The sequence below is a fragment of the Photinus pyralis genome, unplaced genomic scaffold (genome assembly GCF_008802855.1).
Source record: "Photinus pyralis isolate 1611_PpyrPB1 unplaced genomic scaffold, Ppyr1.3 Ppyr1.4_LG1, whole genome shotgun sequence".
NCBI classification, from domain to species: Eukaryota; Metazoa; Arthropoda; class Insecta; order Coleoptera; family Lampyridae; genus Photinus; species Photinus pyralis.
Window position 1 is genome coordinate 27,527,072 of NW_022170249.1, and position 17,021 is coordinate 27,544,092.

The window sequence follows — 17,021 nt, forward strand, 5'->3', positions numbered from 1 at the left end:
TGATACAGCGCAACAAGTAAGATTTTAGGGATTTACATCGACCCCAAATTGAATTTTAAGTTGCATGCTGACTTATATTACGCAAAGATATGCAGCAATCTGTTTTATTGCGCAGATTATCAAGCAATGTACCCTTCCAATTTTTTGGTGTTTCTGGAGAAGAAAGAGTATTGTGTTTTTTAGCTGTGCTAGGCCGTGTGGGTGAGGGCGTCTTTGTAGTGCGTGTTGCGTTACTTGTTTTTGTTGCGTTTGTTTGTTCAGGAAGTTGTGTTTGTGTGGTTGGTTGAGTTAAGGGTGGAAATATTACAGTATGTTGTGTGTCATGTTGTGAGTCTAAAGTGCTGTTTAGGATTTTGCGTTTGGGTTGAATACTAATGGGTCGTGATAATGTGGTTTGCTTCAGAGGTGAATCTCTGATTGTAGTATATGTTGTATCATTTGTTGTACTTGTTTGTTCGGTAAGTTGTATTTGTGTGTTTGTTTGGGTTAGAGGTGGAGATATTACAGTATGTTGTGTACCGTGTTGTGAGCGAGTACTGTTGTTTACATGTATACGTTGTGGATCATTTGTGTATGTAGTATCTTGTGTTTTGTTTAGAAATTTACGAACAATATGGCATGTGTTATTATTATTATTATTATTGCGGCCCACAGGGACAAACGATTCATTAAAAGCGATAATTCGTTGCGTGAAAATCACCTCCTTGAACATGTCAAGACACGGAAGCATAATAACCTAAAATAATGGCCCGTATGAATAAAAGTGAGAAAAGGCTTATACTTGCAAAATTCAAAGGAAATACTCGTAAGTGCTCCTTCACACTGGGCGACTTAGCAGCGCTGCTAAGCAGCAGTACAGAACACAGTGCAGCGCTGCTAAACAGACCAGTATGAAGGGGCACTTACGAGTATTTACTCTGAATTCTGCAAGTATAAGCATTTGCTCACTTTTATTCATATGGGCCAATAAATCAAATAATTAAGTTACTTTAAAAAAGCGCACTAGGTCATACTTTTGAAGGTCTGCAGATACCACCAAATGCCCAGAATCACCATTATTATTATTATTATTGGATTCCCCATCCTTCTAGTAGACCTCTCTTGACGTTGTTGCCCTTTGCATATGGGTATTCCAATTCTTACATAGATCGTCATCACCTAGAGTTTGTTTAGAATGACCAGTTTCCTTGCAATGCAATTCAAAAACCTCACAGCACCAACATTGTTCATGTCATAGTTTCACAAAAGATATGTTAAGTTCTGCTACTTGCTGATGATATATTTGATAGGAAATGTTCGTCATTGTTGGATTCTTCTGCACAAAATCCTTGTGCATTGCGATGATGTTTAAATCAGAAGGGAGATACAGCCTCTTAGGTGCATGTTCTCTTCTGTAATGGGATATTGTTGGATGGAACGAGTTATATGTTCGATAATAGCAGAACGATCAATTTTTTTATTGGGATTATTCTTTGATCTGCTAATATATTTGTTGTAAATAGGAGTTGTTTGATTATCAACAGAAGTTATTCTTCTGAGCATTCTATCGTCATGGGAATAGTATCCTAATGTTCCCAAAAAGAAAACTTTGCATACTCGTTGATCCTCTCCAACATCATCCTTTAAAAAATAGTTGAAAGCAGTGGACTTCCTTTGGGTCTCTGCAGATACACAAACAGTCCTTCTTTTTATAGGAACTCGTTTTACATGGTTGAATATAAAATTTTCTTGCACAATTTTTGCAGATTCCCAAAATTGTTGATTAATAAGCTCCCTACGTTCAGTAGCAAACCTCAAATTGCATTTAAACAAACATTTTTCTGAACACGCCGGCTTTATGGATGTTTTGATCTTTTGTGTTGTTTCTTAGCAGCTAGGCGTTGTGATAAAGGGGTGTCAAATTTTCTACGCTGCCTTAAAGTACCTTTTTTTGTTATTTTCTTGAAAACTTCAGAAATGGTTAAATCGATTAAGTCCTCAATTAGCAATGAAACAATAACTTCAGAACGTTCTGTTTCTGTGAAATGTTGATGTGCACTTTCACTTGACATATTAAGTTTGAACTGTCTTCATCCATTTTGGAAGAGGAAGCTTTAGAGTCAGACACGTGTGAAAATACGTCTTGCGGTTCAGCTAGCTTGTCTCGCACTTGTACTGAATTAGAAGTGTTAAGAACTTTGTAATGGGAATGAACCTTTATAGATTTTTTAACAGGAATGTCATCATCCGAATCAGACTCTGACGATTCACATCGTATATCAGGTACATAGTCTAGAGTCTAAAGTATCACTAGTTTTCCTTTGTCGCTTTGACTTCTGATGCACGGTAAAATTCTGTTTTAAATTTTGGTTTAGCATTGCTATCATCTTTTTTCCTCTCGAAAGGTTTTCCATATTAGTTCTATAAAAAATGGAGACCATTCCTTAGAATATAATAATTTAAGCATAAAATAATAAGTAAAACATTTAAAACAAGCAGCATTTAATTATTACCAACCGAGCTTAATTCACAGAACAGGCAAACAATTCACAGTAAATACATAAAACACACGATACTTTATTAACTACTGGTCAGCCAAATTTTTTTATTTAATAGCAGTGTACACTAATATACTTTTTCGTCGACCTCTCGATAACAATATAAATTACTCCTTAGTGACGAGTACAATGATGAACCTTATTAATCGTTAGCAACCATTAATGGGTTAGCAACCAACCATTATACGTTAGCAACCACTTATACATAACAACCATTTTATTAAAGGGAAATGACAATTATATAACAATTCACTTGCGGCAACAGCTGAGAACTTCCATCTACCTAACCATTTTAATCTCGGTTTTAATGTAGTGAGATCAGCAGCCAGTATGGTCGCCAAACGATCTCAGCAAAGCATATCCTGATGTATACTCGGAATTTTACAGTCTTGTAATGACGTCATTTTTGTCTATCCTTGTTTAACTAATGTAAAATGACAATGACAAAAAATTTTGCCGAAATGTTGTTGTGAAATGTTGTTGTCGTGGCTAAATTTTACCTGAAATGCTTGTCAAGTGATTGTCAGTTTTGAAGTTTTGAAAACGCCAAAGCGTCAAAACATGCCGCCAAAAAACCCTCATCGATTTAACGAACAAACACAGTTAATAATTCTAAATGTGTTGGCTTTCTTTCAAATTGAACAGGAACAAGTTCGGAATGGCATACCACTATACATCAACAATGTTATACAGCGAACTGCACAAGCAACGAAAGTCAGCCCAACAACCATTTCAAATTTGAGAAAAAATGGTGTAAAATCCGACAAAGATTACGCATCTAATGTCTCTACCAAGCAAAAGATTAACAATACGAAAATCACAGAATATTTGAAGAATAAAATTCGGGATACAATCTATTATATGTACTCCCAAAAGGAATATGTTACACTGGCAACTATTAGACAAAAATTTCTGGAGCAAAACGAATATTTTCAATTTTCCATTGATTCATTGAGAAAGTGGATCAAAAGTATGGGTTTTAAATGGAAGAAGTCCAATAACAGAAAATATCTTATGGATTTACCGGATATTGTCCACAAACGAATAAAATTCTTAAGGGAGTACATTGAAAACAAAAATTTGGGACATGAGGGTTATACTCCGGTTTTTATGGATGAAACCTGGATATTTAGTAAGGGATCATTTCGAAACAGCTGGCAAGATGATACTAAGCACACGGAATCAATTAAACCCAATGAAGGTAAAATAAGATATTATAATACCTTTTCAATATTATTAAAAGAGATATTCTTTAGGTCATCGATACATTATTGTCCACGCTGGGACGAACGATGGCTTTATTGGTGGGGCAAGTTTGATTTTTAAAAGTGGAAAAAAAACAGGGGACTATCATGATAATATGAACAGGGGTAATTTTGAAAATTGGTTCAAGACTCAACTGGTGCCAAATCTTCCTGAAAAATCTTTAATTATTATGGACAACGCAAGCTACCATTCTGGCCTTTTAGAGAAAATTCCCACCAAATCATGGACAAAACAAAGAATGATAGAATGGTTAGGGGAAAAAAATATCGGCTATCCAGAAAAGGCAATGAAGGATCAAATATGGAGCATTGTCAGCGCAAACTGCCCCAAAGAGAAAAAGTACTACCTTGATGAATATGTTAAGCCTTTAGGACATAAAATTTTACGGTTACCGCCATACCACTGCCAATTTAATGCGATTGAAATGGTGTGGTCTCAGTGTAAACGAAAATACGATCAGTACATTGCAAATTTTAAGGGATCACCACAAGAGGTTTTGGCAACATGGGAAAGGGTTATCGGGGAGATTTCTAGGGATATCGGGGAGATTTCTAGGGATAATTGGGAGAAATACGTAAACCATATGGACAAAGTAATACAAGAGGCTTGGGGAGCAGTACAAGTTTGTGATGCTTCTGACATCCCACCTCTTGTTGTCACTACAGACGCAGATAACGACCTTACTGACGACGAATACTTTGATTTTGACTCTGACGATACGGACGAGGGCGACTAATTTTCTTCTAATACTGTGACCATTACAATCGCAATAAATTGGCATTGGTATATTTTTGTTTTACGATTTTGATTTTCCAACTATTCATCAAGGTAGTGCAATTTTTTCTTGTGTAGATGTGGTTTCGATAGTGGTTCTTTGAATTTTTATGTACTCCTCTGCTAATTATTTTTTGGGTCTTTTCGGGAGTATTGATTCCTAAATAATATTCTGTGATTTTCGTTTTGTTAATCTTTATTTATTTAAAAACAACTTATTACTTATATGTTAGTTGAGCAAGTTATTAAAATAATTAGTGAGTAAATGACCTTTTATAAAAAATACTAACATTTTATCCATCGCGGTTTCGCTCGCAAAAAATATGAACTATTCGCATTTTTTAACATGTTAAAAATTTATTTTCGATATCTTCAGTCGTTTAGGCTGTGCGTTGATATCTCAGTCAGTCAGTCAGTTAATTAGGACTTCTTCTTTTATTAAGACCTATAGATTTCTTGTGGAAATTGACTTAATTATTATCAAAAAATGCTAAAATATTATGTACACCACTGTATAGTAAAAGTCATGCAGGTAATTAGACACCAGTAGTCAGTTACTTAGCAACAAATAAATTTAATAGGACATACGTTTTTTCCCACGAAAATGACGTCATTACACGACTGTAAAATTCCGAGTTTAGGTATATGTAGCTCCTCGGATAAGGTATTGTTAACGTATTCAGTTACTTTACCTTCAACATTGAGTACGTCGACCACAGGGATGAACATTTCCATATCTTTCACTGTTAATACACGTACTTTAGTACAGTTGCAAAAGAATTAATTACATTCTAATTTCACATACCTTTTCAAGGTAAAATGTCAACGTGACATTTTCGGAAATATCTCCTTTCAAATTCATTGTATTCCATCAATTGCCGAACTGATCGAAACCGTTCCAATAAGTTTCTTTTGATTTGAGTGGATATAATGTTAAAATCGTCTCCGCAGCAGAGCAAGCAACATAATCTTCCACTGCGATTACGAGGACTGACGGTACAGCATAAAACAACACATTACTATAGCAACGACAATAGCTGTAATTTAGTGAAAAATCGTCGGAGCTCATAATTTCGTTTGTAATTTCTTGTAGTTGAATTTAAAATTACCTACCCCAGTGAAGTCGACGAAAAAACGTTGTATGCAATACAATTCATGTATAAATCGGCGATTATTGGTTCGTTCGAATTTAGTCCACGAGCGCAGCGAGTGGACTAAACATCTCACTCACCAATAAAACGCCTCATTTATACACTCATTGCATAAATAACTATTATCCGTTAGTAAATATAACCTCATTGTAGATGTACGTACAAGAAATACCGCGAAAATTTTGCGCTAGTGCCAACGGTTCTTACATTTCTGTCCTTTATTAATTACGATTAGTTAAGAGAGAGAAATCATCTGCACTGAAATATAATTTGCACTTACGGCAAATAAAACTAATAAGTATCTAGTAAGAAGTATAGTGATTTTGCTGTACGTGGTTATATACGGCAGTTTCGTCTAACATTTGTAATATACGGCAAAAACTCTTACCACTCGTCTTTAAAACGTAGATACGGCGAAGTTAAAATAGCTTATAACGGAGGCAACGATGTAGATACGGCTTTTTGGTTAATGGGAATATACGTACTAACCAACATAATAAATAACTGCTTTCTGCAAGGAGTTCTTCCAGATCAGTGGAAAATATCCTTAATTAAACCGATACCCAAAACCAAAAATGTAAACAGTTATTCGGATTTGAGGCCCATATCCATTTTACCCATTTTATCTAAAGTGCTTGAAAAAGCTATTTATCAACAAATGTATCATTATTTTAATATCAACAAAATTATACCTAACAGTCAATTTGGTTTTCGTCCTGGGCATAGTACAACGAGCGCCTTACTAAAAGTCACAAATGATATCTTTACGGGTCTGGATTCCAATAAAGCTTGTGTAGTTGTATTAATTGATTATTCAAAAGCTTTTGACACTATCAACCATAAACTATTATTGTCGAAGTTAAAATATTACGGTTTCCAAGGATTGTCATTAAAACTTATTCATTGTTATCTAACGAACAGGTTTCAGTCCGTGCATATTAATTGTCATCCCCGCTTAGTATAATCAATGGCGTTCCACAAGGTTCCATTCTAGGACCGTTATTATTCTCTGTATACATTTCTGATTTTGAAAAATCCATAAAAAGTTGCACAAGTATTTTCTATGCTGATGATACTCAGCTGTACGTTACATTTGACAAAGCTGATTGGAAACTTGCAAATCACCGTATTAATAGTGATTTGAGCAGCCTAGCTAGGATTGCAACAGAGCACTCATTAATTATCAATGCGGATAAGTCATCAGCTATCATTTTTGCCCCTGCTTTAGTTAGAGATGAGTTGCTTGATCTATTACAATTACCTTAAATAATTGTACGATCAAATGAACTTACCGGTGAAATTTGATCGAAATTATATGAAGGTCTCGACCGAGAAGATCAGTGGTAGTATCTCTTTCTCTTTCCCGAGTCACGACGTTTTAAAGCGAAGACTAAGCGAATCTTGACCGCTTCCTCTGTCGTAGCGGTGCATATTCACTTTGTAAAGAAACAATCGTCGATCTTAAGGGTGTTGGTTGGGTGGGAGTGATCTTCTCGGTCGCGACCTTCATATAATTTCGATCAAATTTCACAGGTAAGTTCATTTGATCGTACAATAATATTTCATGTCTCGACCTTCGAAGATCAGTGGTAGTTGTTTAAAGGTTGCGAGACGATTGTTGTAATTGTAGGATTTTGTGTGCAGCTGTCAGACTACCTATATCTTTCCATACTTGCCGCGGAAAGATCTAGATGGGCTTTCGAATCACATGGTTTATTACAGAGCAAAATTTATGTATGTAGGTATAATTCTTGAAACAAAATTTACATTCTATTATAGAAACTAAATTGTTTTCTCGATGTACTAGAATAGAACAACGACAAAAAATAATCATAATGAAAATGAAATGATAATAAGACAATAGTTTATCTACGATTCTAATATGGTTCTTGCAAATTCCACTTTATCTTCTAAAGGTCTGTCATAAAATGTTGAAAATGTTGTAGATAATGGCGACCACCTTAATTCAAGTGGCGCAATTGAGCTCATAACCAGATGTATCAAGTGGCACAAATACCGGTAGCAAATGCGTTATGGGGGATTCCGTTCACTTGGCCCCCCCAAACATATTTAAGGATAACCAAAAAACAATAATGGCGCAAAGATATCTTTTTACGGCGCATTTTAGCGCATACCTGAAAGTACAATTTCGTATGAAAAGATGTTAAAAAAAAGTAACTTTTAAAAACGTTAAGTTGGCCCCCCCGCTTTTTGAAAAGTTGTCACGGTTTAACCGTAATGGCGCTAGCTTTAATTCAAGTGGCGCAATTGAGCGCATAACCAAATGTATCAGGTGACCTAGTTACAAGGGACAAAATACGTACTGGGTGGGGCTACGTTCACTTGGCCCCCCCCAAATGTTTTTTTCGGATTTCTAAAAAACGATAATGGCGCAAGAGTTATTATCGGTGGCGCATATAGGTATACGCAAACCTACGCGGTCGCGGTAGCGGTGGCGAACGTAAGGCCGCACACTAGGGCGTTCAATCCGCGAGATCGCATGTTTTTTTACGCACACTACCAATTGATGAAATATGGCATTTGAAGTACGGGATAGATTTGTTTCTTTTTTTAATGCCTAACAATGTACTAAAACTATAAACAAATACACTTATCTTCACCAGGTTTGTCCAGTATCATGGCCAATTCATCCCATACGTTATCTTTCTTTTTTATATTTTTATACTCCTTACATGTAACGTGGTATAAAATTGGATTTCCTCTCACTAACTCAATTAGTTGTTCTGTCATTTTCTTTCCAGACATGCAGCGCAAACTGGCGGACCAACTGTGAGTGCAGCTGTCGCCCGCCACCGCTCTAGATCGCCGCGTTTGTTCGCTGCACTGATCTCCACCGCCACCGCTTGAACGCTTCAGTATGCGTTGCCTGTATAAAATGTGTGCATTCTATTGCCCGCCACCGCGACCGCGTAGGTTTGCGTAAGCCTTAACGAGCGCATTCATTTCAAAATAATACGACTATGAAATCTCTCAGTGGGGGGGCCAAGTTAACGGACCCGTAGGTATTCCACTTTTCTCAAACGCTATTTTCACCCATCGACTCAAGGATTGGGTCGAAACCGCCTTATATGGCGGTGTGAAAGAGATAAATAATCTATTTTCCTCTCCTCTGAGCGATTTTGTTCGTGATATGTAGGTTTCTAAGCAGGACGCAACGCATAATTTGGGTTTTTTATTAAAGTACGGAAGAAGTAATGTTGGCTGAGGTTGCTTAGGGCCCGACGTTTTAATCCTGTTTGTAATGTATATAGTAAGCCCTTTATCTGAAGTCTTAATATCGTCTATCTTAATGGAGTAACATGTTTGTAGCCGTTGTCCTGTACAAAGTAAAATTAGGGTTATTAGTTTTACTGAGAGATCCTTAAGTGGTATGGTGCAATTCGGTTGTAAGTTCTGTAGAAATTCGAGAACTGGTTTTGGATCCCACGTTTCATTGTATTTAGGTTTGCTGGGTCGGATGTTGTAGATTCCTTTCATAAGCCTTTTAATTTTTTTATTTTCTCCTACAGTATTACCGGTGATGAAAGATATTGCTGACCTCGCAGTATTGATGGTAGTATAAGAATGATTATTGTGAAAAAGATCTGTAAGGAACTCTAAAACCATATTTATATCTGTGGTAAATGGAGATGTAGTTTTACGGGTGCAAAATGATATCCATTTTTTCCAGTGTCCTGAGTATTGTTTTATGGTTGATGTACTGAGTGAAGAGATCATAATGTTTATTGCTGATTTGGGTATGTTCATGTTTTTAAAAATCTTGTTGATAAAATTCCGGCCATTAGTGTCGTCGATTTCGATAGTGGATGAGTCGTTCTATCGGAGAAGTGAAAAGAATTAGTATGTGGCTCAAGATACACTGGATCTGATTCGAGCAAGGACTGATATAAGGGAAACCAGGCTTGTGTTGGCCACAGGGGCACTATGACTATCCCTCTGGCTCTTTCCCCTTTTATTTTTTGTAAAATTTTTAAGATTAGTCTGTTTGAGAATGGGGGGAAGATGTAAAAGAATAGGTTTTCCCACGGAAAAGTGAAAGCGTCAGTAGCTATTGTGACAAAATTTTGGCATTTGCTATTTTTCTTACTCGCAAACAAATCTATTTCTGGTGTCCCCAGCGTTTCGAAGGCCCAGTTTGCTAGCATGAATTCTGTGCTTGGTTTTTCCCTCCTTGATTCAAAATCCGCGGTACTATTATCTTTAGATTTTATATATACAGCTTTTATAAAGATTACTGCTGTAGTGTTATCGATTCTCAGTAAGCAATTACCACCTTTTTGGTTTTTTGCAAATTTCTTTAAACCGTGAAACGCTGCGGTGTCGCATTTTTATTAGTTGACAGTTTTTCTCGTCTAATTGCTAGGCAACAGATTTTCATTACCTTAACAACCCAAATTTACTCGGTAAAATACAAACCTCTTGTGCAATTATAAGTGAATAAAATTTTTAACACAAAATATCAGTTACTTGAAATTCCGCCATACGTAATGTAAGTATGTAAAAACACAGTAAAGTCACATACTGGGTTTTTTTTTGTAGCTACCGATGGGACGTTTCTCCTAATACCAACCTAAAACCATGTTTTAATGTGCCAACCATAGCATCCAGGTCGAGCTCACCCCCGAACTGTTTGTGTTATCAATGAGGCCTTTATGTTTCGTATTGGGTATTGGGACACCATGATCTAGTCGAGCGAGTGAAATTTACCCTTTTGAATTTGAAATATATATTTCTCCTCTCTTCCGTAGTCGGAGGCTCTCTCCTTTCGGGGGTCTTCTTGGCCTCCTTCGCCCTCTTCCCTCTACCCATGATTTTCGCACAGTAATAATCGCTTATCGAGGACACTCTATAGTCACCCCCACTCAGCGGTATAATCAACGGGAGCTACCCGCGGGACCGCGTCATAGGCACATGCACATAATGCACTCTAAAAGTCTAGGAATATATCCAGATATCTGCCAGGGGTTTTACCTTAGCCCAACAACAAAGCACGACCAGCACGATGGCCTGCACAATACACTCACCACCTACACGTGGGAGACACTCACATTAAAGGACTATTACGCCAAACTCACTAATGCGTCCGATGCTCTACTTAGCATCCCTTATACGATCGTGACCAGAGCGCGTACACAACTTAACTACCTTAACACGATCCCTTAAGACCTTTGCACCCATCTGTGCAGAATCGCGCATACTTGACCAGCCAGCTTGCCACATTTATCAAATAGGGGTTGCGTTGACATTTTACTTTTTCGTTATTAAGGACTACCCTAAAATATGGTTCTTACAATAGTAATAATAATACTATTTTTATGGTTGTTTAAGGTAAATATTTTGACTTGATACAATGCTAAAACTATTAATGTAGGAGGGAGTTAATACTGTTACTGGAAGGTAAATAATATCCTTTTGGAGTTAATACTGTTGATAATTAATTAAAATAATTAATCAAATGATTAGCTGCCTGTCCTAGGTTGGGACTGTAATGATTTTTTTAGTTTGAATAAATTGAAAAATATTTGGTCTAGGTACTCGTCGACGATATTTTTGCACAAAAAAATCCGGTCAGGTATGAATCTGTTGAATTTTGTTCTGTAAGTTTCGTTAAAAACCGTTTGAAATTGCTTGGTCGATCATTTAAGGTAAAGTATGTAGTAAAATTTGTAATAGTTCGTAATTATTTTAAGGAATATAGGTATCTGTGACAGCGTTACTAGGCAACTTAACAATTTGTCAGTCAAGCGCATTTTTCATAGCAAATTTTTCTATATTTTTTCATGAATAATATCCGACAGTGAAGCAAATACAGGTGGAGATATTCTGCAGTTGAAACGATTAGGGGAGTGGAAATCTAGTACCGTAGCGGAAGGGTACGTTGAGAGCTCATACATGGGCAAGTACAAATTGCAAATGTGCTGTCTCATGCAGAGAAGCCGCAACCGTCGACGTCTGCAGCGACTTCTGAAATTCAATAAGGGGTTACTTTAACTGTCAATAATAGTGACACCGCCAATGTGACCTTTAATGTTTACAAGAATCGCAAATAGTTTCGTTTTTCTTCGTATTGTTGTGTATAAGGAAAATATGAATAGCATTTGCAGGTAAGGAAAGTGACAGATGCTAGCCGGGAAAGTAACTTTCCCAGCTAAGGTGAGTAATGAGTCGCTTCGCAACCGCTTTGAAGGTTAGGAATTCAGATAATACTAACCGATTGTGAGTAAAAATATTTACTTGCTTCAAAAATAATTTCAATAAAACCAGCGATGACCTGAACTTATATAATGTTTGTACCTATACATTTATATTTATTATTTAGTTTCACCTGGCGAAACCCATGTTCAAATTGAGGGTGAAACCGATGTAAACCAGGGTGGCCTGCAATATATTTCCCACGAAAACTACTTTCCCAACTCCATGGATAATGACCAGATTCTCAATAACGCCACGGACGCTATAGAACTGTCAGTAACAGCTCATGGTGACCCTGCCATAGTGAATGGGTCCGTGAAGTTGGAGTGTCGACTTGAAATGAATTAAGTTCCAAGTATCTCATAATTTTGTACTCATTTTGTGCTAATTTGTGCTGCCAATTTAAAATTTTGTGCTCATCAGGTTAATGAGTAATTCAACTTTTTCTGATGACACTACAACTTCACGCTCGAGTGTCAACATCGATATTTTCAAAATTTTCTTTTACTATAATTTTGTGCTCATTTTGTGCTAATTTGTGCTGCTAATTTAAAATTTTGTGCTCATCAGGTTAATGAGAAATTCAAATTTTTCTGAAGATACTCACTGTAGTGTCAGTTAGTTGGATATTGCCATCGCCGTTTTTTTGGAAAAAATTTCATCAAATGTCGACATTTTAGATCATTTTAAGCAACTTCTAAATAATAAAATTTTTCTTTCTTTCTTCCTGCCTGTGGTCCAATTTCGATGGGATTAAATGGGTAATTTTCTTATTAGCGCAGATAAACGAAAACGGTTTTAGTACTCGTGTCCTTATTTTTTATGCTTATTCCATTACCTTTGCCGGAAATAAGCTGCCGTCTTTTGTTTTTTCACTAGAGAAAAAAAGTGAAAAATGTTGAAGCTAGAACAAAATGGCTTTAGCATTATTCAAGCAGTTTTTAATGTAGATAACCAATGTCGTCAGTCGTTTGTTTCTAGACCTTTTAATAACCAACCTTTTATTTATTTATTATTGTCTTTATTTTATAGTGGGCGGAGTGTTAGCTAATTAGCTACTCTTTCCACAAAAAAAACTTTTGTTATTATCTTTCAGGCAAGATGTATTAATAAGCAAAATTTATTGTAAAAAGCTTATTCTTGAAAATAAGTATGATAAATAAGTATGATGTATTATACATTTTAGGAAAGCTCGTAAAGCAATAAATTTTTTTAAACCATGGTAAATTGTAACTTCAATAAAAAAAAATCAACTTTGAGTTACAACGCAGTTACTAAAAGAATTAGAAACAAACAAATCGTACAAAAGAAATAGGGCTGAATTTGTGTTTATGAACTTATAACATTAATCCGAATTATAATTGAATTTTGTGATAAAATGGTTACCCAATTTTCGTGTATAATTAGTCGTAATGACAATTATCAGGCTGAAGAACGGAATGAAGCCTGTGAATGCGGTATCTGTTTGCACAGCTTGCAATCTGTTTTATTTTAATCGATTTACTATTCTTAAATGTTTTCTATTTTTTAATGGTAGAACAGAGATTTTAGCGCATTTTTAAACTTATGTTAGAAGGCGCAATTATGACCACTTTCTCCGTCCGTCCATGCGAGTGCGCCACTGCTCCTACAGTTTTCAATATATTTAGTTCGTTCTTCTTGAATTCGGTAGCTCTGTTACCTCATGACGATGAATGTGCGCATGCGCAATATCAATTTTCTTATTTATTAATATATTTTGCTGAAATTTTCACCACCTTTATAGTAAAGGCAAACATATCGCATATGGTAAAAATCAGGTGTGCGCATGCGCAGACTGCACAATGCCCGCATCCTTTTTTTATAGATATTTTTGGAAAATTTAACCACATTCTAGTAAAGGCAAACGTCCCATATTAGATATGCGCATGCGCAAACCGCCCAATACTAACTTCCTTATTTTTAATTATAGATGCTTCTAATAACGAAAAGCATAGGTCACATAACAATGGACTATGGAAGTCCCGAATAATGCATGAAAAATGCTCGCAATTTACTCGCCTTAGGCCCAAACCTCTTTACTTTTAACTTTTATGTCCACAGTAAGGTGCCTTTCGCGGCTTCGCTCTCTTTTTTTTATTACTCTCCCTTGAGCTACATCCAGGGGTGTATTTCCCACAAGGCGGACTAGTTGCGCGCCTAGAGCGGCAAATTCTAGGAGCGGTAAATTTTGGAGGAAACATTTTGAGTATTCACCAGTTTTGGTTTTGTTTAGCAAGAAGCATGAAGCGTAGAGACCACAAATTTAAATATCTGATTGTTTGTTGATGAGCGGTAAATACGGCAACCAGGAATAAAACAAGGAAAGGAGTATGTAGCGTTCTTTTCTTACCAATTGATATTTCAAATTTATATTCCTTATATACTTCGAATTTTACTTGTTGATTGTTGAGTGAGAAATAGCAAAGAGGCGCAACTATAATGTAAAATTGCGATACATATTCCCGAAGCTTCCCGTGCCCACAGTCCACAGTGGGAGGGGTGTGAGTGTGTTAGACGTGCGACTCTGATGCTTAAAGGCCACCCAACAACACAAACCGATTGAAAATTAATGAAAGAGCGTTGGACTATAATTCCGGAGGTCGGGTGTTCGAACCTGGATTGAGGTGAATTTTTCATCTGTGGCAGATACCTTAGACCAGTTGCGAGCATTCTGCCGGCTATTCTGAATGACGTTTTTCTGCAGTTTTCCTAATTCGTAAGGTAAATACCGGAGTAGTATAAAACAACTTAATACCTTCTCTGTAGAGGCACCTCTAAAAAGCACTATGCGGGTCACTCTGTAATTGGGCGTAAGCCTGTTGAGGGCCCAGAACAAGAGAGGAATAGTAAATAAATAAATAAACGTTGCTACATCTGCGGAAATCGATTATTCTTTACCAAATTGCCGATGTACTGAAGCATCTTGCAATAAGCCTCATCTAAATTAATCGAGTTGCACCTCTCTTTATATTTCTCACCCAATCTAGGTATTCCCTCTGTAAACCCGTTTAGTTTAGATGCCAGTCATTTCTATAGTATATTTGTTATTACCATAGTTCTTTGGTTCGCCACTAGAGGTCGTGATCTTTTTTTTCTACATACGCATGTCCTATACTTCTTCCTTTCAGAGACGATCTGGATCTGGGTTAATTGCGTGCAAATTTTTCTCGATACGCCATTACTTTTTACTTGACTTTGTGTCAATCTGTTTTGGCTGTGAACATATTTCTATTGAGTGTTTTTCTCTATTTCTGATGTGCTGTGGCTGTGCTCCATTGAATACGCTTTGTAAGTAATTAGTGTGAGGTATGTACTTCAGCATTTTTCTTAATACGTTTTTTAGGGTTTTATCTTCCCTCAAGGTTCGCTCAAACTTCTCTCTTAACTTCTTATCATTTTCTCTTCTGGATACTTTTACGTTATTCTCTACCTGGATATTTCTTACGCAGAACGTGGATGACATCGCAATTTTACCTGGACCCGCCATCTTAGCGAAATTGACATTGGCAACGTCACCTGAGACGACATTACATAACCTACTTCGAAAATTTACACCTGGAGATGTACCTAATTGTTCATTACTAACTGCAAGTATTTGCGAAACCTTTTGGAGAATATTAGCTTTCTATCTATCATATTCTTTTTCTATGAATATCTTTACAATTCTTTCGGTGTCTAGAATATTATGGGTTTCCAACTTAGACAATACAGTACATGGACTGCTAATTAGCAGTACAAATTAGCGCAAAATGAGCACAAAATTATAGTAAAAAAAATTTTGAAAATATCGATGTTGACACTCAAGCGTGAAGTTGGAGTGTCATCAGAGAAAGTTGAATTACTCATTAACCTGATGAGCACAAAATTTTAAATTAGAAGCACAAATTAGCACAAAATGAGCGCAAAATTATAGTAAAAGAAAATTTTGAAAATATCAATGTTGACACTCCAGCGTGAAGTTGGAGTGTCATCAGAAAAAGTTGAATTACTCATTAAGCTAATGAGCACAAAATTTTAAATTAGCACAAAATGAGCACAAAATTATGAGATACATGGGACTTAATTCCTTTCAAGTCGACACTCCAACTTCACGGACCCATAGTGAATGACACCAACAATAATAAAGGTATATTCTACATTTAAATAATAGTTTTGGATTTATTAAATTAACAATAACCTTTCCTTTTTGTAGAGCCATCACAAAATAAATAATACGCCTACGTTTGTCGACTTTCGATTCCGACGATTCGGTGGCTGATAACACGTATGAGCCATTTCATTCAGAAGAATCCCATTCCGAAAACGAACCAGATCAAACAGAACACACTGAAGCTCCAAAATCAAGGGGAAAGAAGAGAAATCCTAAAATATGGCAAAAAAATAAAGAACTTTCCTGTGGTAGAATCTCACTATCAAGAGAGCGCTCCGACAGAAAATACTTGGGAAATGAATTGAATATAAATCGAATGTATGAACTCTATAGAACAGACTGCCATGAAAATAATGTCGCTGAAGAAAATATTATCAAAAGTTGGCTATATTCGACAATTTTTAATACAGAGTTTAATTACTTGTTTAAGTTGCCATATAATGAGACCTGCGATGAATGTGATAAATTTTTGTTAGCCAAAACTCCATGTACAGAAAATATTGACAGAAGTTATCAAGAACACCTCCACGAAGCTGGTAAAAGATATGCGTTAAAAAGAACAGATAAAGAGACAGCTATACAAAGTGATGGAAAACTAATATTTGTTACTGTAGATCTACACCCAACGCTCCTACTAACAAACCAACAAAGCTTTTATAAACTTAAGTTGTGGACATACATACTATATCAGATGCTGCTGGAAACGTTACAACGTGTATTATGTGGGATCAATCCAAGTCAGGACGTGGGGCGAATGAAATGGCTTCTGGCATTCTCAAATGGGCAGAGACTTTAAGCGAAAGCGTACAAGAAATTATTATCTGGTCAGATAACTGCCCGTCCCAAAACCGTAACATGATTATGGTAATGGCATATTTTTGGATCTTAAAAAAGTATCCAAATATAAAA

At 36.3% G+C, this 17,021-nt stretch overlaps 1 protein-coding gene across 1 annotated transcript; it reads left to right on the forward strand.

The window, feature by feature from the left end:
* The first annotated feature begins 2,922 nt into the window (after positions 1-2,922).
* Positions 2,923-4,539, forward strand: LOC116159256. The gene is made up of 2 exons (XM_031472211.1): positions 2,923-3,738; positions 3,794-4,539. Exons 1-2 carry the CDS (start codon positions 3,099-3,101, stop codon positions 4,537-4,539), a joined length of 1,386 nt encoding a protein of 461 aa, XP_031328071.1. The 5' UTR covers positions 2,923-3,098.
* The last annotated feature ends 12,482 nt before the right edge of the window (positions 4,540-17,021 follow it).